A 24,481-nucleotide genomic window follows, 5' to 3' on the forward strand; every position below is an offset into this window, starting at 1 on the left:
ATCATAACTTTTTTTTCATAAATAAATATTTGGACCATAAGTTTAGAAATTCTTTAAGATTTAAATAATATTTTTTATAACTTTATTGAATACATAAATTATTTTTAAAATATAATTTTTTTCTATAACCATCCCAAACACTAATATATGTTCATAATTATAATAATTCTTATAATTTTTTTATAAAATTAATTTTTAATTGAATTTAGGTGTAATTAGATGCATGTACTTTAATTCTCACTCTCCTTAAAAATTGAAAAGTGTAATTGTGGTCTCTCTTTGAAAACAAACGTACATGATTATTATAATTAATTAGCAAGAGGGCTTATTGGTGGGAAAAATCATTTGTGTATAAGTTGAATTCATAATATAATATCTTAATTAAGTTAATTCGGTATTTTTTTTGTTATTTAAATTTGACAATTAAATTTATTTTGATTTTTATATTTGGAATATATAAAAGTTTAATAACATGACATTTTGATACTGTGCTAGATTCTTACTTGAAAATGAAAAAAAAGGTTAAAATTTTCAATTATATAATCTTAAAGTGTTACATACAATTTTCTAATAATTGGAAAAGTAGTTGAATAGATCAGACCACTAGTTATTGATTCAATCAATTTGATTAGTTCAACTATTAGACCAATAATAATTAATTAATTCAAAATTCAAAATAATTAAAAAATATTAAAGTTGTTCAACTATTGGTTCTTGTCTCAGTTTTCGATTTTTATTGGTTTCGAGTAATTTCTAATTCAATCGGTTCAACCCTTTTGTTTGGATCAGTATATCGATTCTTGATCCAATTGGTCTAACCAACCAACCCAATCATGTTCTGAAAACACTAACTCCATTATTAAATCTTGATAAAATTCAAGTTGATGAACCAAAAACCAAAACTAAATCTAGTTATTAACTTCGAAAACCAAAATTTATATTATCACTTATGAGCAATAATAAGAGAGAAGAGAAAAATGTAGAAGTACGGAAGTTTTATTTATAAGGCTTCTTAATATCTTCATAAAATGTATAATCAAAGTGGTATAAAGTAGATACAAATTTTCTAATAAAAGAATTACATAATTTTTTTCTCTTTTTTCAGAAAAATCCCAATTTTTGGAAATGGCTGTCCACAACTCAACAGAAATGAGTTGTCAATTTTTGCTGTTGGTCCAGAAGTAAAGACAGAATTGTAGGAAAATTAAAAGAAAATGAAAGATTGATTTTAAGAAAAAAATCTTTTAAGATAAACAAAGTGAAAATCAGAAAATAAATAAACCAAATGAATAATTACACTTATTCTTAAAAAATTATTTATTAAAAATGTAACTTTTATAGTTAAAATTTTGTTTTTTTATAAGAAAGAAAACAATAATATAAGTATGAACTAACTTTATTTATTTATATATATATATATATAAATATAACATTGTAATAAACAAAAAAAATTGAAGTGGATCAACTACATATCGTGGGATTGAATATACAAAACAAACTCTTTAAATACATCATTTAAATTTAAAATAGTAATTACCAATTGATTCGTAGTATTGATACTGTTGGTAGTGTAAGAATATGTAGGTTCGAGTATATTTCAGTGCATTATCTTCTTATATAAGGGTTGGGGAGGGATTATACTTAGTTCTAGACATTATATCACAAAACAAAACAAAAATAACTTTAACTTAATATGTCAAAATTTATAAAAATTCTCACATTGACCAATTTATAATGAAAAAAATCGCAAAACTATTAAACATATAAAAAATACAAATTGACATTGTTAGAGATTGTGTGATCCGTATTCTGTCACTTGTTGAAGAAATAAATTCTATTTGACTTTGATTAGAACATAGTTTTTAACCCTTAAATAGATTTAGTTAAAACTCCTCTTGTATCATTCGTTCTTTAATATTAGTAAATTTCACATCCTGGTGGTTTTTTCCTAAAAGGGTTTTCACGTAAAATTAGTATATTTTTTCTTATTACTCTTCGATCGTTGTATCATCATTATCGACGTTTATTATAACAAATCTTAATTAAATTGGTATTATTATTGCAACCAGCTGAAGAATATAAATTGTTATTTTATTTTTCTCTTTCCTTCTTTTATATTCTTTTCTGTTTTTCTTTTCCTTTTCACCCACTCAACAAAAGATGGAAAAAAAAAAGTGAAGGATTCATGAGGGAGAGCACATCTACAATCCGCCCGTGTATCTTACTTTTGTATATATTTATAAATGTACACACACAACTTTTCACCAAGTAATTGACTTATTTGTGATTTCAACTTTTCTGCTATAATATTAATTACACTTAACAATATAAAATATATGCATATATCAAAATTTATATAATATTAATAAAAATATATATTCAATTATTATTAAATTTTGATTAATCTGTTGGGGAAGTATTTGAGAGAAAATTGACCATGATGAATGTTTATTTTTTTATGTTCTCCTTAAAGTGGCTCATCGATATATATTTAAGGCATAATTTATTGATGTGACGTATTAGAGGTAATTAGACACCATTCATGGCAAAACGTTACATACGTGTGCTTGCCACTTGCATGGTCTTATCCCGCCCACCCATATCTTTTAGGGGTATTTGAAACACGGACAACCTTTAAGAAAATAATGTGTTGTCACGTATGGCACCTAATTACTACTAGCACATCACATTAGTGAACCAAACTTTATATATATATGTTGATGAGGCACTGACAAAACACATAAAAACAAACACTTATTATAAAATTATTATTCTTAATTGTTAAAGATTTGACTTTAATTTAGATAAAAAAATCATCTTAAATTAAACATCTTAACCAATTATTATTACAGAAAAAAAGTTAAATCACACAGTAAGTATATTAAAAAAATTTAAAAAGAAAGTGATAGTTAAAGAGAGTCAAAATTATGATGAGATGATGGATGGTCCCAAAAAAGCCACTAAATAACATATTAGAGGTTTGAATATTTTCTTGTCTCATTAAATCTAAAATCCAATAATTATATGATTGTTTGTAATATTAAAATTATAGATGGAATGTAGGTCGATGTGGTCCTTAATATATATATATATATTATTTTATGAAAAGAAAAATAAGAGCCAAGACATGACAAAGCATGTGAAATCAAATACAAGTAGATGAGGTTTCCTTATGTGAAGGAAAGACAATGCATGTGAAATTTAATTATTTTTTCATATTTTTTCAACTACTCTTTTGGGCAAAGGACCCCAAACCCATTCAATTTTTAATGTTGTGCCCCACAGTTGACCATTTTTATCTCATATTTATATACATCCAACTGTGAACATGTTATTTGTTATTTAATCATAAATATTAGATTTGCCTAGGAATCGGATAGTTTAAGCTAGATCTAAATAAAGATTTTAAAGATTGAATTTGCTTTCATCAAATTATATTCAATAATGAAATATTTTAGTTTAGTTCAATTATAACTATATAAAATTTGTTATGATTGCCGGAATGATCAAATACTCAAGTGGTATGAATAAACTCTCTTAACGGATATTTTATAAGAGTTTCTTGACTTGCAACTTGCTTGACAAGTAAACCTAGCTATTAATGAACACATTACATCTCAATCACCATGTCACATTTGAGATAAACTAGGACAATCTATGCATCTAATAAAAAAACTTGACAAGTGATACCTCGATATAGGAGATAACAAGTATATATTGCCGAGGGACTAAGGATGAGACAAGGACTTTTTTTTTTTCATATATATGAAATAAAAAAGATTGATTAGCAAAATAAATGGGCTTGTAGATTAATTAGTGAAATAGTTGAAGTAGGCACCTCTAGGTGCTGTCTTCTATATATCTATATTTTAGGCTCAAATGAAAAATTATAATGGACCATTTATGATATTATTCCTTCTTTTAGTTGAGAGTAAGAGTTTCTATGCTTTAGACTAAAAGTGAAATAATATCACAAATAGTCCCTCACAAATTATCAAATTTTCAATATAAATTCTTTTAGAAAAGAATAAATTAATAAAATAAATGACATATTTACTTGTTCTCACCAAATTGTTGGCTTGAAACCTATTAATATTGTATTTTAAACTGAAAAAAAAAAAGTTGAAACTAACTAGAATTAATTATTATGAAAGTTTGATAAGATATGGGGACTATTTATGATATTTGCCCTTTTTTCGTTTGAGCTCAAGAGATATACATAGAAGATGGCCCCTGAAGGTGCCTACTTTTAACCATTTCACTAATTAATCTACAACCCCATCTATTTTGCTAATTAATCTTTTTATTTCATATAAATGGGGAATATAGCCTGAGACCAAGCTACCTACGCCTCCTCTCTTCTCCGTCTACCTCAAGCCACATCTTCGCCTTCCCTCCTTCCTTCCTATTACTCCGACTGCTCTATTGGCAACTCTCCACCCTGTCCTAAACAGAGTGAACCACTCATCTCTACCATCTATCTATTCTTGTATCAACAACTAATATAAAGTCATTTAAATATTTTTTGTCTTCGAAAACTGGGCCATCAAGCCCATTTTCAATCAAATTGGTAAAAATAGATTCATAATATGATTATGTTTCTAGGATATGAACATGCTTAAAAAAAAAAAAAAAAGAAGAAGAAGAAAAGAAATCCAAAACATTATGAATTGGATAAACAAACAATCATTCATTTGCTACAATGATCTGTTTACTTTTTCCTGACATCTATATGTATGGAGTGAATTGTGTGAAGACAAGAAAGGATCATCGATACATTGGCCTTTAAACTGGGTTGTTGAGGAGCTAAAAGTACAATTTGTCCCAGTTCGAGACTTGGGTAGCACCATGGCCAGCATCATCTGTTTGAGAAAGATGATCGCTCATAGCTTGACCGTGGTCCAGCGCTGCTTCTCATAGTTCTGCCTTCAGCCAGAGATAGAGCCATAGCCAGCATCATCTGCTCCTCATAACTTTCGGGAACAATGGATTCAGAGACATTATAAAAACCGTCCCTTATTTCATCTTCTTGTGGTGGTATCATAGAGATCCCAGAAGCATCTGCCGGAACATCAGAGCTTGCATAGCTAGTCCCTGCTTTGGCTACTTCTGGTCCAAGATCTACGCCCCATTCCCCTTCATCTCTTGCTGGTGTCATCCCACCATCGGCTGACATGTCAACCGGACTTTGTGCAGAAGGATAGTTCTCAGCAACTTGGTCCAACCTATTACAACAAAACCTGCTGCTGCTGGGAAGCATATGGAATGCTGGCAAATTTACATTATAATTGGGAGAAGATTCTCCAGTCATCTGCTGCCACTCAGTTAGGCCAGCTACCGCACAAACATGACCAGCAGAAGCAGATGATGATGAACCAGCCACTGTTGTCATAGCAGGAGAGATATAACGATATCCTGAAACATGTTGGACTAAAGAAGCAGCATCTCTGCAGCTAGAATTTCTGTGTCCACAGTTCTCCTATACCAGTTCGGTTCAAAGAATCAACAGTCAGATGGGACCAAATTTATGAAAATGAAATCAAGTCTGTAATATGGTCCGGTAAAATGGACATGCTATACAAAAAACAAGATTAAACATTTTTATGAGTTATTACAAGCTTTTTTCACTTTTCTTTTCCCGTTAACTCAAATTCACATGAATTTCTCACCATTGAATGCATGCTAGTACCATAGACACTTAGGTGCTATCAAAATAACAAAGTTCTACCATTGTCTTAAACTGAAATCAGTGCCTAACTTAATAAATACAGACAATATATTATGGATGACAGAGATTTGTAACTTATTTAGAACTGCAAAATAAAAATACTGAAGAACAAAGACGGAACAGAAATTCAAAGAAGGCAATATATAAAAGCACATTTTCAATGCAATCTTTCAACCTCCTCTTCCTTTAACAACTAAAAGTAACTTTCCATGAAAGAAAAGCAATACACAAATGCACACTTTGTTTAAACTAACAAGTATGGGTTTTCTTACAGCCGCTAAATGCTTGAATTCTGCAATTAGTTTCATACATATAACTTACCAAGTTCAAAAAATATACCTGAATTGACTGCCAAATTGCTTCCGTGACCATTATGTCCTCAAGATCTATGTCAAACTCATCCCTGAAATTTTAGGATTTGACACAAGATAGTCATAAAAGATTCAATCAGATTCTTCCCGGAACATAAGTTCAACAAAGAACAAACTTTTTTAGGCCCGAGAGAGAGTGTGTGGTACTTGTGCATTGTTAAACAACATAATGTCTTATCGTTTTTGTTCAAAAGCAAATAAGACAAGTTTGCCACAATGGAATGTACCCAGCATCATATCAGTTCTTAATACCTTTCACTTTTTGCCACAAACCTTTCATAGAAACCAAGATTGTAATAACAAACTTTGAAACTACGAAAATATGAATTGTTGGCTTCATTCTTTTTACACCAACAGAAAATTTCGGTGCATTCAAAAAACAAATGAAGAGATTTACTGCTATGTACAGTAATTATTTTTGTAGATAATAGAACTTTCAGTTACCAACTAAGATGGATTTACTTCTTTGCACCAGGTTCGAGTAACAAAGTTCAGTGCATCCATTGACTACTTTGCACTGTCTAAGATAGATGAGCAGATTTCCTCCCCACAAAAGAAATAGGTACAACAGAAAAAATAAATACGTCATATTTTTCTCAGCACATAGAGTTAGTACTCTAATATGGACGAGATCCTCACTCAGTAATCTAAGTAAAATTAATTTCTTTTATAGTTTTCACCCATATCCTCTTTGAAATTCTTCTCATGACAATAATATCTTCCATTATTATCAATCACAAGTTCACATGAAGGCAATTCTAGGACTCCTCTTTATCTGTCAAAAGGTCATTTAATCTGTTCCCAACAGGTCTAACCCTCATCCTTTAAACACTCATTCATACTCTCTTCTTTCCTTGTATGCCATGCATATAATGTAATAATTTGATCTCAAAACCACTGGTGAATGGTGCGGATATTTTTCATTTGACCTAAACCATGTTTTAAACAAGAGACAGGATTGGTGAAGGACTGGAATCTACTAGAAATCATTGAAAGTTGAAACATATGTCTCATTTCAACACTAAAGATTTGACCTCCAAATCCACTTTCAGATTAGCTCCTTCAGCTCTTTTTTTACCATGGCCTTGCAACTCCAGAAAGAAAAACAGTAATAGCTGAGTAAGGAGTACAATTTTACTCTTTGAAGAAATCTAAGCAAAAACATACATTATACTCTCGCCTCAATAAAACTTGAAAGAGAAACACTAAGAACAATCTTTCTACACGAGTTCCATAATTTGATTATAAAGTAAATAAACTAATGCGGACATGAATTAACAACTATACTCTATGCCCCCCCCCCCCTTTTTCATAAGCATGAACAGTGAATTCTATGTAAGGAAGGAAAGCTATAAAAATACTCTAACTACCTGTTTGACCTAGGATTTGAAGGTTGTTTAATCATCAAGGCAGGTTGTGAATCTTGAAAAGAAACTACTTCCTCCGCACCAGATGAACGAGCTGCAAATAAGAAGAAAAATAAAGGGAAAAAATCCAAGATAGTACAATGCTAGAAGGAATGAAGAATCAATATAAGTGGAAAACAGAACCACAATATAACGATACCTGCAACCGAACTGTTTTGAACTTCTCCTGGTGCAACACCAGTTGAAGTACTCGATTCTCGTCTTTTCTGCATTCTTTCTTCTTCATCCTGAAGTTCCTGCTGCCTCATTCTAAGTTGTGCTTCTAATACACGTTGTTCTTCCTGCTCAATTCAAACAAAAAATAATAAATCCATTTTCTATCTAATGAAAACCATAGGAGGATTTTACACCTTTCTTTGTTTGTTTGGGAGAGAGAAGGTGGTCTTACAATTTGCTCCATGCCTTTTTCTTCTTTTGTTTTCACACCTCTATACTCCACAGCATAGTTTGGGGTTTTGCAGAATGGACACCTCAAAAGTCAAAGAACGCAAACATCGGTATACAAGTACATAGACAACTAATCAAATTGAAATGTTTTGTAGTCAATGTCATTAATGTGAAGGATACTGTGTAGGACGAGCTGAATTAGGATTCTTCATCTGCAGAAAACATTCTGGTTCAAACAAAATGTGTCAAAATTTCAATCAGCAGTATCACTAAGTATCGATCAGAAAAATCACCGATGGTTTACCTGTACAAATACTTTTCCTGCAACATCTTGATCTGTTGAGACTCGGATAATACTGCAATGAATGGAAAAAAAATCATATGCAGTCACTAATAAAGCAAAAGGATGAAAGATTATAAAATTTATGATATGAGAGGAACAGAAAGCCAATGACATAAATGCATACCAAAAAGCAAATTGGGCATTCTTCAAGATCAGAACAACACTCTTCATCCCCGGGATAACACGGAGCGAGCTTTGAATCAAGAATCAGCTTTCTCAGCTTCTTAATATCTACATCTATATCGATATCCAACCCTTGCGGCCGTGTATACCTCTCGTCCACCACTTGCCTCTTCCTTCCCAATTTATTGCCCATCAATAATATATATATAACTCGTGTTCCAAAAATTGTTCTCTTCCCTTGTTCTCCTTTTACTTATTATTATTAGATTTACTCTTAAAGTTCTCCTGAATCAAAGCCAACCAAATAACAGCACATTTTTGTTTTGATTATTTGGTACGCTCAAAATATCAAACACTTTATGAACAAATAATCAAAATTGATAATAGTTCACTGCTTAATATTATGCCACAAAGGATCCTGCAAATGCAGCTAAATAATGCTTAAAAATTAAACATAGAAACAAATTAATAATTTCTAAAACAAAATGATTCCAAAATGTGAATTCACTAAGGGAGAGAACCCTAGTTATTGGATTACTAAAAGAAATTAACTTAACAAGTTCAGTTCTCACAAAATGAATTAGCCACAGCGTATTCATTTCAGAAACACTGACATACTCCCCAAAATAACAACAATAATAATAAGACTAAAACTTCAAAATAAACCCATTTCGAGAGACAGATAATTTCAATAACAAAAAAAAAAAATTGTACAAAGCAAACAAAAAAAAATATCGAAGAAAAAAAGAGACAAACTTCACTAAATTAATCGAGAGATGAGCGAAACTGACCTTCAAATCCTGAAAATGGAGTCCATGAATAGAAATTAGAGACTAAAAATAAGAAAAAGGAAAGGAAGAGAGAATAACGAGAGACTCTGCAATGCTAATGAAAAATTAAATCAGGAATTTTTCTCTATATATTCTTAGTGGTCTTTTTCATAATAATTTCTTTTTAACAATAAAATGTTTTAAATAAACTACATTTATAAATAATTAAAATATTAATTAATTGTTTAAAAGAGGTGAAATTAAATTTAGAAGATAATGCAAAACGATGAAAAATAATTAATTAAAAGAAACAGAGAAGAAGAGTAGTATGGGAAGAAAGGGATTAAGAGGAAAGGGGGCGGAGTAATAAACAAGAAAAAGAATCAATCTTGTTCATATATCCTTATACTTCGCCAAGTATTCTTTTCTTGCGGGAGAGGTCCGGTCCTCTATTTCATTACATATATTATCTATAGATGTTTGAGATAGACAAGTTGAATCGTGAATTGGTGGGTTCGATTTAGACAGACACATCATATTAGTTGACTCATAAATTAGTATAGATTAATTGAATCAGGAAAAAAATTCATCGAACCATCAGTTAAATTATTTTTTTATTTTTTTATGATACTTTAATGATATATTTAATGGAATCATACAAATTAACCATTTCAACCCTTTATCGGATTTTAAACTCCTTAATATTATCCCTTCCTTTTAAGGAGTTTAAGGATTATAAATAGTATTATTCAATGATTAAGTTATTTGTCCAAACCTAAAAGTTTCTCAAATTTTGGAATGGTTTAGGGCCTTGAATAAAATATTTTATCTAAAAAATGAGTTTGGGTAAAATTAGGTTTATTGCCTCTCTTTTTCATTTTCCTTCTCATGCCAAAACCCTTAGCCGCTCCCCTTTCCTTCTTCCTCTGCCTTGTTGATGGCGACACCAACCTTCGAGCTGGCAGTTGGCTAGTGGCTACTCCCCTCCTTCCTTTCTCCTCCCTTTTTTTCTCTCACTCTCTTCCCTTTCCCTATCATTTTTTCCTCCTCCTACCATTGATACTGTCTCTTTCCCCTTGTCTCTCCACCTACACCATTCTGATGCCACTCATTGCCTTCATTGTTCCTGCCTTCCCCCCCTCACTTTTTTTAATTGGCTTATGATATTTATGGTCTCCCCCATGATGGGGCTTGTGCTAAGCTTGTTATAACTCATGTACGAGCCTTTGACGGCTCGTTTCTCTTGAGGGGTATTATTATCTTTTTCGGCCTCTAGACCACCATGTAACCATTATTTTTATTGCATTGAAATCTTCATATGAAATTATATTTTTATAATATTTATCCTAAATTCATTACCTCATTATGATAAAAATGCCCTAAGGCCATTACTCAAATATCAACACAAACCCATAGCCCATTATGCAGGTACTAAACCCATTACCCAAATATTGACTAAGAGCCTATTTAGATGAATGTTTATCATTATTGCAATGTGTTTAGCTTTCTTCCTGTCTCACATTACAATATCATAATAATATTTAAGTTTATTCTAATTTTGCTATTTTAATTTGACAATATTGTGCTCGCTTTCAACATTAGTATGATATTGTGATGTGAATTGCATTAATATAAAGTATAATAATCAACTTTTAAATAGAAAAATTCTGGGTGGCCCATGATTTGCATTAGTATGACATTGTGATGTGGTTTGCTATTGACCAGACATCAAAATAGGTATGCACACCTAAAAGAATCAATCAGATTTTGTAGAATAAAACCCAACAATTCCCAACTCATTAAACAAAACAAAGAAAGAATCAAACCCAATGAGGGGTGCCACAGCACCATAGGCTGTTTTTTGCTTCGCCCCAATTAAATGGAAGCATTTAATTATAAATGTATCGGCCACAAACTTGAAAATATATGATATATCTGATTCTGAAACCAACTGATATATCATAATTTTTAATGTTTTATATAAAATTTTATCAAAACTATTCACAAAAGGTAAGATAAAACATTTTAAAGAAATTTAGACTATTACACCCCACCATTTAGATAAAAAATTGTAAAATAAAAATAAATGAGAGTTTAATTGAATTGGTAAAATTAAATTTTTAAAAATTATGATGATTTATATTTAAATTACATCATGTGTTGATTTAAATTTATTTTTACAGTCAATAGAGTCTTAGCTTGATTTTCATCGGCATTATTTTCAGTACAGGAGGACATAGGTTTGAATGTATTAAAGCGCATTATAACAACCCGTGCGGCAAAGACTCGATATCAAGTTACTGTTTAGCATATAAGTTGGTTAAGCCGAGTAGAACTGAGTAAGTAAAGTATTTGTTTTGACTGAGTGACGCACTCTATGAGATTCGCCGTTTGGCGAACTCCAAGTTTTGGCGAACTCTGGGGTTTAGCGAACTCTTCTGTCAAGTATCCGCCCACCCCAGATGTTTTGGGTGAACTCATTAAGTTCGCGGTTTTAATCGATTTATTTCTATATTAGCGCATATTATGATGACTTAGTTAATCATGTTGAGGTTTAGTTGAGACCTAGTTAAAACTGAACTAGAATACTATAGATGATTAGACTTAAAACTTGTTAAGTGTGTTTAATCACGAGAATCAAGGGTGTTAGTGGGATTATCTAAATTTCCCACTAAACCTTGTCTTTTTTGCATGAGTATATAAGGATATTGTTAGCTATCATGAGTCACCTTTACGTCTTCTTCTTTCCAGAATTATTCTATAAGTTTCTAAAAAACCTTAGTGTAGAAAGCTTCAGCGAAGAGGGTTCTCAGTGTTTAGTGAGCACTTACATTTGCACCAACTTACTGGTAATTTATAGTAAACCTTTAGGTTTTTATCGAAGAGGTTCATGTGTTTATAGTATTGCATGCATAGACCTTAAAATTGTTCGTGAGGAAGGAAATTTCCTAATTCTAGGTTGTTTGATATTGATCCTTACATACATGTTAAATTCTGATAGTTTAATGGTTTGATAGGGATATTTATCTTTCTTTTAGCTCAAGAAGCTAACGAAGTCCCAACAATAAGGGCAAAGAACTTGCTAAGTAGATCATTGTGCTAGATTTTTTGGTGAGTTCCTTCTTACTTTTATGAGCTATATATTCCATTGTTGTATATATTGTGTAAGGTAAGTAATCTCTCTCAATAACTTATAATTAATGTTTGTATTGTTGGTAGTTATCCAACGTCATCAAAATGAGTATGGTCTGTCTACGTTACAAAGTAACTACCCTCATTACTACACGAGCCAGTACCATCGATATGTGATATGTGAATTGAGATGTTGGAGAAGGGGGTTATGTTTGTGATGCCTCTGGTAGGGCAACAATATTGCAAATCGGACTGACAGATTATGAGAAAACATATTTGGCTGATCATAAATGACATAAGGAGTTAAGGGGGTATATATATATGAATATGACTAGCTGATATGCTTCTAAATCTGAATTTTGGGTACAAGGCTAACATAAGGATGAGTTGAGTATTTGTTATGGTTAAGCTGGCGGATAATGACCGGCCCTATGTTGTACTAAGTGGATATATCGAGTCTGTCTATATACTGTGAACGCCAGTGGTCATATTATGATTTAAACCCTTCTGAAAGGTTTGATATCATCTCATGCATTAGTTATATATGATTTATATGTGCTTTCTTTTTCATTGGAATTCATTAAATTTGTTTGAACTTACTCTATTATACATTTTCCTTCTCAGGAGTGTTGATTGAAGGAAGAGAATTTTGAAGGGATTACATTAGAGCATTGTTGATTGTGAGCCTTTTGTTAATTTTTGTATCATGCATGTCGTGGGCAAGGTAACGTGTGTAAACGTTTTGAATTACCTCTTACAGTTTTTGTTAAACTTTGTTTTATGAAATCTTTTGTAAACCCCAACAGTATATATATATACACATGTGTGTGTGTGTTTGATCCAATGAGCTATGGTTTGTGAGATAATATTTTAGGCATGTACGCCAACTTGTTTTGAATGATAGTTAACTGCCAACGATGCACTTGAAACTTTTGTAAAGAGAATAACTCTATTGACTTTTATAAGGCTTTCGCTAAATGTTTTGTCTAAAATACTTTTCTTGGTGTATAATTAAATTGATTGTTTTGTCCTTGTCGTATTGAGGATTACGCCAGTATCTTAAGTTTTTATAAATTTCAAATACTTTTACTAAAATCGTATGATTTTAAGTTGTGGCATACCATACTCGAATCCAATTATCAAGTCTGGTAAGGTGTATTACACGTATTATCCTCCTATTTAAGGGTTGGAAAATGACTATAAATAATTTTAAGTGTAGTAGGCCAAATTTGCCCGACCCATATAAAAACAAAAAACAAACCAAAAATAAAAATAAATAAAATTATAACAGTCCATTAAATGTTTAAAGTCCAATTACACAACCAATACCCAATCCTCAAATTAACCCGAGACCCAAAATCACATTGGCCCAAATGGCCCAGAAATTTTAGAACCCTAGGGTTCTTTCCCATGCGCCACAACCAGCCAAGCCTCAGCGCCTCCGTACGCTCCAGTCTCCAGCAACCACGCCTACAGAGCCCCGTACGCCTCACGCCAAGGCCCAGCGCACGCCCGTACTCTACCTGCAAGAAGAACAATCCACACAGCAGTAAACACGAACAAAATAGCATAACAGCAAATGAAAATGGGATTTTTAATTTATTTTCCTTTTTTCTTTTTTCCTTCGGCTATAAAGCCATAGTTCTTAGTCTATGTAAAGGTTACGAACACATATTCAGATATCGAGAGAAAATACAAAGAATCAAGGTGTTTCCTTCTGTCTGCTTCTTTCATTTCCTTTGCAAGTCTGGTCTTGAGTATAATACACACACATATATATATATATTCAAAAAAACAAAAGGGGAGGGGAGAGGATTTTCTTACTGATTCGGTGTCGATTTATTCCACCGTTGCCTCTCCGGTCAAAGGCTCATCAGATCCTTGGGGATCCGATTATAATCGCGTCGGTGGTGGAGGCGTTTTAATCGCCGGTGAAACCCAAGAGTCGGCCAAAGGGAAGAGGTTAAGGTCGGCCATAATGATGGGGTTAAAAAGGGATTAGGGTTTTGAAAATCGCAGAATAGGTGCATGTTGATTTCGGCTGATTTTAGCTATTTAAGCGGATGAGGAACGGCGCCGTTTTGACCAAATTTGATGGTTCAAAAACGACGCCGTGTGATAGCGGAAACCCGATGACCCGACCCATGTACGATCAGACCCGCGCGTTTTGGTTATTAAGGGTTATTTCGCAAATGGTCCTTCCCCTTTTGCGCTAACATTTGATTAAGTCCTATTCACATTTCTATGTTCTTAGATTTGCCCATGTAATTTGTGTTTTGTTTCAAATAAATCCGCGTTTAAATACTGAGCTCTAGGATTTGGGACATTTTCGTTTTGAATCCTCGTTTGTTTGAGCGCGTTTTATTCTAGTCCTAAATTCTATTTTAATAATCCGATTTATTTATAATTTACCCCTCTGATATTGTTTTTATTCCAATTAAGTTTCTTAGCTTATGTTTTTTTTGTATTTTTATGAATTATTCTTCATTGATTCTTCGGCATATTATCTTAGCATTGTCTTGAATTATTTTATTGATTTTATTGTTAATCTCATTGTTTATATATTATTTTTCGTTTTGTTTTATTATACAACCAACCTATTTTTAAAATTCTTTTTATGAATATTCTTTGCTTCAAATATTATATTATTATTACATGCATTATTTATATTAAGCTATTTGTATCTTAGGAGTTTTGTTCATTCGTATATACATACATACATATATAATTATTTTGTATATCATTTATACCATTTTATATACATATACGTATAGATATATTTTAAACCTATTTGTATATAATTTATTGTTTTCAAAATTTTATTTTACTATATATATACATATCTATATTTTTTTTCACTTTCATCTATTGTTATTTTTATTTAGTTTTCATCTATATATTTCAATAAACATTTTTCCTTATGTGTACTTCTATGGTATTTTTATTAATAACCCTTTCAAAGTTTATTTATATACATATATATATATATATACGACTTACAAATCTATTATGTTTTAAAAATTATATTTTTGTTATACATATTATTAATATTTTCTATCTCATACATAATCTAAAATTTTCGTATTACGTGTAAATTGTCAATGTAAAACCAATATTCTTTAATGTTCGGTATATTGCTCGATCAAAATATTCATCTCACTTCATATATTTTAACAAACAAGTATATATCTTTAATTTTCTTATTTTATCCATTCATGTATTATACATTGCGTGTTTATTATTACTTCAAACTAGTTGTGTACCACATTTTCTTTAATATTATCTTATTTCGTATGCCTTGTATTGAGCATATCATATATATATATATTTTTTTACATTATTATGGCACACTTTCGTGTATTGTTTTACTTTGTTTCGTGCGATGCATTGTCATTATAATTGTTGTTTTGATATTGTTATGTCAATTAGTATCTCATACGTGCTTGTGATCGGATTATATGTTTTAGGTTAGATATACTTAAATTTTAGTTCGTTAATTGATTGTATCTCGCATGTACATATTACCCCATTCATTGTTTTCCTTTCGATTTTTGAAATGTGATGCTAAAACCCAAGTTTTATGATTAACTTCGCCTTAGTTCAAATCGAATTAATACGTTTTAAACTAGCTTTATAATCATTCATTCAAAAATTCTTCAAATCGAAGGCGGGATTCGATGTTTGGCAATTCGCAGAATCGTGCCCTAACGTGTTGGGTTGCAATTCCGCGTTTGCTCGAAATAATCGAATATCACTTCAAAATTTCATTCATATCTTCTAAAAATTATTTGGCGTTTGACACTTCGAGAATCATGCCCTATCGTGCTGGGTTGTGATTCCTCGTTTGCTCAAAACGATCGAACATTCCTTTATATTTTCACTCATGTTTATAAAATTTTTTCTTAAAAACGAAGACGATGTTCAATGTTTGGCGATTCGAGAATCGAGCCCTATCGTGTTGAGTTGCGCTTTTTTATTTCTCCAAAATAATCGAACATCTCTTCGGAATTTCATTCATATTTGCTAAGGTGAGGCAATGTTCGATGTTCGGAAATTCGAGGAATCGTGCCCTATCGTGCTGGGCTTCGGTTTTTCGTTAGACCAAATAGTTGGGCATCCTTTTGTAAATTTCGAATTACAGACGTCAAAAAGATTTTGGTAATCAACTCAGGTTATCCAAAGGTTATTAACAAGAACCACATTTCAAAAACATGTTTTAATTTTAGACATAAGGACCGTATTTAATCGATTTGGTACCAATTTTGGGCGTAATGAGGGTGCTAATCCTTCCTCATACGTAACCGACTCCCGAGTCCGTTTTCTCATATTTTCGTAGACCAGAATCGTTGTTTTAGTAAACCAAAATAGTTTTATTAAAATAATCAAATTCTTAGGTGATCCGATCACACCAAAACAAAAGGATCGGTGGCGACTCCATGCATTTGTTTTCAAAAGTCGATTTCCCCTTTTTCTTAAATTTAAATTTTTTTTTAAAATCGAGGGATGGTTTCGACATTAAGCATTGTATCAAAAAGAGCAGATATGATAAGAACCTACCTATAAGGAGATTAATGTTCAAAAAATTAGTTTTTATAAATTTTATATAAAAATGTAAGGAATAATATTTAGTATTTAGTGAAGTTTTTAGTTCTATAAACAATGTTAGAGGCTGACAGGCGTGTTAGTATAGTGTAATATTGAAAAAAAAAGTATTTTAAAAATGCATGACAATTTTTAAAACTATTTATAAAATAAAAAATTGTACACGGTCTATGTACCAAATTGTAAAAAATTAAAAACATAATGTTTTATTAATCCATAAAAGAAGACAATTTATTGAACTCAAATGCCCATATATACGCAAAATGCTTTACTCAGTGTCTATATACTAGCATTCCTGAACATTCGAACACTAAAAAGTTTCAGTTTTGATCCTCTTCATGCCTGAAAAATGACCGGTGAACGAGGAAAAAGACGGGAGCACCAGGGGAGGGGAGAGGTTGACGACCAGCTGCGGCTTGGTCGGAAGAGGTTCCCGACGCCGGCTTCAGAATCCAAACGGTGTGGTAAGGAAAAATCATTGTAAGGGAGGCTATGAACAAGAAACGGCAACAATCCAAACGACTGGTTATTGTCTATATCAGAGCTATACAAGTATGAAATAAAGGCGAAGGCTATGTACATTCAGACAAGCAACACGAGTGCTTAAACTAGCCCATGCACCCACTTAATCACTATCATGCTTCATGCATGGGCAAAGTACTATCGAAATTAAATTGTATAATTTTATAACAGTAAAAATATAATTTTATTATTTTAATAATATTTATCTTTATAATTTTAAATATTTAATTAAATTTTATCATTTTTAAAATTAAAATACACTTTTATCATTACTAATTAAAATTTTACTAAACTTTATATAGATTCGCGGCTCGCTTCATGTCATCTACTTGTTTATGTTTAACAGTATATGCTCAAAGGAAAGAAAATAGAATTATACTTGGGATATATATAGCATAAAAAATAATGAATGAATAATACAAGGAATAACTAAATTAATCCATAATTAGAATGGCTTGCTGCTGTCCCTGCAATTATTAGTATAAAAACACACCACTGCAGCAGCAGCAGCCATTCTAGCTATAGATCAAAATAATTTAGCCTTCCCTCCTACCTGAAAACTATGGGTTATAAAATTCGTGCAACATCAATCCATATTCCACCATAAATCATCCCCCGGAGGCATCTCTTTTAACAACCTTTCCAACTCCTTGAACGACAAATTTTTCATCAAAATCGAATCCCCCGGTCTAGAAGAAGTACTACTTCCGACCCCTGCAGCTGTCTGAACCCCGGCCTGTTCTTTCTTCTTCACTTGTTCCTCGTAAAACCGGCTTCTCGGCCTCGGCGAGTTGGTCGCAACCTTCGAATCTCTGCCGGTCAGCTCTTGTACGACGGACTTAAAGCTGGTGGCATCCGTCTTCACGTACTTGGTGTTGATGATCACGACTTTCATTGGCTGTCGACCATTTTCCATATCAAATGATAAAAAGGGTTTAAACAGGAAACGAAAATATAGGATTACTTTAAAGGGGTAGTGTTGGATCGCCGTGTGATTTTGGGGGTATATATAGAAGGTGATATTCAGAAGCAACTGAAACTTATACGGACGTAGTAGTTCGAACTTGAAATCCAATGGCTATTAAAAGGATTCCGAAGCTAAAGCACATTAAGAGAGATGAGACCATTTGACCGCTATGTCTCTAAAGCAGTCTAGAAGGACCAAAAATTAAATATAAAATAGACAAAAAGAAATTTTTGATTGGGTCAAACGTATTTATTAATAAGGTCTATTTGTGCTCCTAATCCTTATACTTTATTGTATTTGAAATTTAATCCCAAGGAACTCAGTCTGTCTAGTCTTTTGTCCAATTGAGTTCTGTTAAATTGGTTATATGGCATTTTAAAATTAAACAAATTACTCATGTGATAATTTTACACGCATAAAAATCAAATCAATAAATAAAAATGTTGAATTTGGGATTATAAATTTCTTCGATACTGTTTAAGTATTTTTTAAAGTGAGTATTTTTATTTAAAATTTTAAAATATTTAAATTAATAAAGATAAAATTGTATTTTACCTTTCTAAAATGATAAAATTTAATTTAATCTTTTAAAATTATAAATATATATATATAAAATAATGAAATTATACTTTTACTATTGTAAAATATACAATTTAATTACAACCCTAAAAAATTTCTAAATTCACTCCTGACTGATGAATAATTTTATTTATTGGATTTCAATTATTAGAGAAATTGAATTATTGGAATTAAAAAAAACTAAATTTGGAATATGTAAAGAGAATGGGACCTAGAGCTATTAATAATGGGTATAAAAATTCAACGGCACATGACAGGAAATTGCACGTTGATATGCATTGTATATGTACCGTACGTATGGATACGAAAAGTCAGTCAAAGGCCACATGCAAACCATTGTGGACCTGTTTTAGCCCATTGTTATTGTGCGATGATATAGTCTATTTGGGTTAATATATTATTTAGTACTTGAAATTGGTTTCAATGTATAATTTAGTACCTTGTGCTTTTTTTTCCAATTAGATACTTGTGCTTTTTTTGTTCCAGTACCTGAGTTTGGCTTCATCATTTAATTTGGTACCTAAACTATTTTTTACCCCAATTAAGTACTTATATTTCTTTTACTAGAGCACAGATGTCTTTAAGCCACATGATGTCATTTGGTCTTAATACCAATTTAAATATTGAAATTAAACTCAAGTACTTAAGTAGGAGCGTAGCTAGGGAGTGGCAGAGGTCCTGGTCTCCCTTAAAATTGTACTTTAGCCTCTTAAAAATAATAAAATTTGATTTAATCATTTAAAAATTATAAATATGTAAACTATTAAAATAGTGAAATTACATTTTGATTATCATAAAAATTTTCTTACTTTATTCCTGAACATAAGATACAAAAACTCATGCACGTAATTGACTGTTGAAGCGAAATTAAAACATGATGTATTAATCCCATATAATTTAACCATCAATTCTGTGGCTGATGAAGGAAGAAAGAAATTGGACGCAGTAATGGTTGATCACGTCACGTAAATATGGTTGAAATGAACTATTGCAAAAAAGATTAATCATTGTTGATGGTCTAATTAGATTTTTCTTCAATAACTTCGTAATTTTTTTGTCGTGATTAATTTTGAGGTGACAAATTTTATTTTTTGTGATTATGATTGACTATTATCAGTAAAGAAATTACGAGATTTAAAGACAAATGTAAAAGTAAAAATAAAGTCTTTCACTGTCTAAATCGAGAAGAAATCCATGCTATTGGTTTATTATTTTATTTTTTTGGTACAAGAAGGATAAAATTATATTAGACTAATCAAGGCTAAATTATTCCAACACAATTATTATATAGCTTTTGAAAAATTTTATTCAAGGTTGCATGTAAATACATCTTCTTTAAGGTCTTGAAAACGTAATTATTATTATATCATCATTAACTCGATTAGTTTCTCTAAAAATATATATAATTTGAATCATTTAAAATACTAAACAAAATTTCTAAATTTAATATCAAGTAATTCACTAAATTTAACATGCATGAAAGAGTGTATTATTATTATTATTATTATTATTATTATTATGGTGGTTGATATTCTACTTATGTGTATAAGAATATATGGTCAAAATCTTTTACTTTTTGTTTTTCATTCTTAAGAATTCAAAATTTTAGAAAATAAAGGGTCAAGAATCTTAATATATATATATATATTAAGTGTGAGATGGTTGCAACCCATTATAAAGATTTCTTTGAAAAGAAAATAATATCCAACATTGCTGTACAACCTAACCTATATTATTCGTATGATCAACATTGGAAATGGAAATATAATAAATAAATTATGTCAGTCTGACTATAAATCTTGAAAGCTGCTTATGACATCATGGGTTAGAAAACTTCGGATATGAAAAGGTCTTTTTTGGCTCTAATTAGCTTTTAAGCTTAAATTGTGTATATATGTATGGTTTTTTAACGGATTAAATAAGTCGTTTTTTTAATATTTAAGAAAATAAGTCAATTTTTTAGAGAATGTGTAAAAACGTGTTCAGCTGAACGAACTTTTGTTGACATGTTAGGAAAAACGCCTCTAACTAGATGCGTTTTCTAAAAATTCCAAAGAAATCACGTCCAGTTGGACGCGCTTTCCCTCACATGCCAGTAAGAGCTCATCCAACTGAACAAGCGCTTCTGAAAACTGTGTAGAAAGCTTGCCCAGCTGTACGAGCTTTTCTACCAACTATACAGAAAGCGCGTACAGCTGGATGCGTTTTTCATACTCTCTTTAAAATCGATCTATTTCTTTAAATCTTAAAAAAATGTCTATTTGACCCATTTAAAAAAATGACAGATATGGCTAATTTAGCCAATTTTAACCATATCTTTTATTTTCCCTTTAATTTTTATAAAATTACAAATTTATTCCATGTTCTCTTGAAGAATAATTTGCCAACAAGCTAGTGGCAATCATTAGGTTTTAAATTTGTTGGCATTTCCTTGTAAAATTTATTATTTTAATTAAAAATATGTAATTTTAACTAAAAAACCAAGATATTTTGTTTATTAATTTTTAATATGCAATTCACAATATTTTGTTTCTTAATTATTAATATGCAATTCACCCTTCTTTTATTTTTGTTAAATTAATTTTGCTTACGTCAACAAGGGCAAGGCCAGAAAAAAAATTTAAGGGGCTGAAATGAAATTTTAATTTTAATATTCTATGTCTTTATAATTTTTATAGAATTAAATTAAATTTTCAAATTTTAATGAGTCAAAGTACAATTTTATCTTTATTAATTTAAAATTTTAAAATTTTCTAAAGAACTAAAACAACAATGTTTCATTATGGGAGGACCAGGACCCCTGCCAACCCCTTTGAAATTCACCTTTGTATATCAACAACTCAACTGTCAAACCTAAAACATGAAAATTTTTTAGTAACCAATGAAGATGGGATATGGCTTCTCTCTCTCTATATATAAGATTTTACTCAAATTCTACGGGACACTAATCATTTAAGGCTAAAATATTAATAAGTTTTCAAGCATATTCTCATAAAGGAAAGCTTTAGATGGAGTTGTTCACATATAATAAAAAAAAGGTTTAGTGATAAATTTTACCTATAGCGATTACATGTTTTGTTAAAATAATCCTAATTATATTTTGTGTCTTTTTGACCATCAACTTTTATTCTTTTTTTAAATTGTTTTTTAACAAATTTAATAAAAATAATAATGAGATGTAATCTATTATCCAGTAACTCAATAAAATAATTACATGTGAAAATGATAAAATAAATAAATCGTACATGTAATTAAAAAATAACTCTTAATTTTAAAAATAAATGTAATTATCTAAAAAAGTTTCAAATGAACGCACATATTTAGTATTTTTTGGAAACCTCCGATAAACAAACATACGCATTCATTTGAAACATTTTTTAGATAATTAAGTTTATTTAATTTAATTTAAGAGTTATTTTATATTTATTTAATTTGGACTTCAATTTTTCAAAAGAATCTCCTTTTATTGGTTAGATAATTTCAATGGTATTTGGTATGGTTGGTCCCAATTCTAGAGTGAATAATTTCAATGATTTTATTTAATAAAATTATTCCTGGGATTAAAAACGATTTACAGTCAAAGGATAATTGATTTGGATTAATTTTTTAAATTTGATTCCATGACTCAAGCTCTTAAAAAAAAAAAAATTTCTTGGGGGAAGTTCAGCTTGTAATTAAAGGAAAAACAATAGATTTCCTTGAATCATTAATGGGTTTTCTACATGTAAGGGAAAAGGAAAGGAAGAAAATTGATAATTGCCAAGGTTGACCGCTGTTGGGACAACGACAACCTCTAACTTTTTGGGTTTTCGAATGGGTCATCCATCATTTTTATTACATACATTCATATAATAATATATAACAAGGATGAAGCAAAAAAAAAAAAAACCATTTTGGTTGGAGGGGCTAAGATAAAATATAATTTGGTTGAGGGTTCAACCAAAAGAATCTATGATAATAAGGCTAAATTGAATTGGTAAATTTTAAGGGGGCTAATATTGCAATATAATCATTTTAACCATGTGGCCAAGATCCCTCCTTACCTCTTTTGGATTGTTTACATTAGTTAACTTTCACATCCATCTTAGGGGTGATTTAATAAATAGTACAAGTTTAAGGGCCAAAAATATTAAATTGATGATTAAAATAATTTTCTTTTTAAAGTTAGAGGATGAAATAAATGCCTAGTATTTAATACACTAATAGAATTTTTTTTATTTTACAAGTAAAATTAAAAACAATGTAATGTGTTTCATTTAGATATATATATATATATATATATATATATATATATATATATATATAGATATATATAATTATCAATTAAAGAGATTAATTGGTAAACTTTTAATCCTAATCTTATTTGTAAAATTAAAAAAAACTGTTTAAGATTTGGTTTGGCCTATTGAATTTGAAAAAAAACACATTTTCCCATTTAAAAATATAAATTATTAAAATTATCTTTTCAGGTAAGCATCTTTTATATCTATTTTAGGAGATTAAATTTTTAGGAATTTATGGCTATTAATATTGTTGTTCTATATGTTCAAAATTTAAATTCTTTTGTTGGGAGTATTACGTATTTTACTACTACATTCAACATATATTAATTTATTAAAATATTATTTTTATATTTAGTATTTATATTTAGTATTTATATAAATTTTAATTCTACATTGTATTGATAACATATTTGAAATTTATTTTGGTAAAAAAGTTGAAGTCTAAAAAGGTTATATATATATATCTTGAGTTTTAACTTTCAACTTATTAATTTTTATTTTTTTACATTCATTATTAATGCAACTGTCATAAACACAAATGAAATTTTTTTTTTGTTTAGGTCAAAATTTTACATCTTGCATGTTAAAGTAATTTGGTTGCATGTCATTCTAGTTGAGAATTGTAGGCATTTATTTGATGGGAATCTTCATGAGTGAATAGAGCCTAATCTACACAATCCTTCTAAATCAATTATTGGCGAGATGGATTGGTCGAGTTTGTTTGGGTTGCTTGTCTGGCAAATATGGAAGAATTGAAACTTTTTCCTCTTTCAGGGGGTTTCTTAGAGTGCAAGTGAGACAATTAGAATCTCGTTCATTTGGGCAAAACAGTTCACTTCCTTGCATAGGAGGGACTTGCCTAGTCAATAGGAACCAAGGTCAACAACCCCAATGCCAGACTGATGGATCCAGTTATGTACCGATGGTGCAATTCAAGTAGACTCAAGAAATTGCAACTGGGGGTGTATTAAGGCATGGGAACGAGGAGTGGATTATGGGATACAACAGATTCTTGTGTGAATGTTTTCTTGACGGGTTGGCTCTCATCCAAGATAGGCGATATGCTGGAGTGATGATTCAAACGGACAATATAGAGGTGATCAAGGCCATACAAGACTCTTCCTCAACGATTTCAAACCCTACCTTAATTAGGCAAATTCATCAACTATTGACGAATGTAGAACTTTGGGTTCTACAACACATTCCTAAGGAGATTAATAAAATTACTGATTGTATTGCTAAAATGG

General features: G+C 30.6%; 2 protein-coding genes across 4 annotated transcripts; both read right to left on the bottom strand.

Annotated features, from left to right (window-relative positions):
- Positions 1 to 4,646: 4,646 nt before the first annotated feature.
- Positions 4,647 to 9,695, bottom strand: LOC108482851 (E3 ubiquitin-protein ligase DA2L-like). 3 transcript variants are annotated; one of them, XM_053031361.1, is made up of 9 exons: positions 9,171 to 9,695; positions 8,381 to 8,797; positions 8,218 to 8,269; positions 8,094 to 8,139; positions 7,915 to 7,954; positions 7,666 to 7,807; positions 7,470 to 7,560; positions 6,068 to 6,131; positions 4,647 to 5,479 (listed from the first exon to the last, which is right to left on the bottom strand). In XM_053031361.1, the coding sequence occupies exons 2-9, from the start codon at positions 8,570 to 8,572 to the stop codon at positions 4,859 to 4,861; spliced, it is 1,248 nt and encodes a 415-aa protein (XP_052887321.1). In that variant the 5' UTR covers positions 8,573 to 8,797; positions 9,171 to 9,695; the 3' UTR covers positions 4,647 to 4,858. The 3 variants fall into 3 exon arrangements, with proteins under 3 accessions (XP_052887321.1, XP_017641425.1, XP_052887316.1); XM_017785936.2 differs by having other exon boundaries at positions 7,915 to 7,996; positions 8,381 to 8,664; positions 9,171 to 9,693; XM_053031356.1 differs by having other exon boundaries at positions 7,915 to 7,996; positions 9,171 to 9,693.
- An 8,083-nt stretch (positions 9,696 to 17,778) lies between these two features.
- Positions 17,779 to 18,552, bottom strand: LOC108466173 (VQ motif-containing protein 1-like). The gene has a single exon (XM_017766530.2). It carries the CDS (start codon positions 18,319 to 18,321, stop codon positions 17,992 to 17,994), a length of 330 nt encoding a protein of 109 aa, XP_017622019.1. The 5' UTR covers positions 18,322 to 18,552; the 3' UTR covers positions 17,779 to 17,991.
- Between the last annotated feature and the right edge of the window lie 5,929 nt (positions 18,553 to 24,481).

This window comes from Gossypium arboreum, chromosome 1 (assembly GCF_025698485.1).
Source record: "Gossypium arboreum isolate Shixiya-1 chromosome 1, ASM2569848v2, whole genome shotgun sequence".
NCBI lineage: Eukaryota > Viridiplantae > Streptophyta > Magnoliopsida > Malvales > Malvaceae > Gossypium > Gossypium arboreum.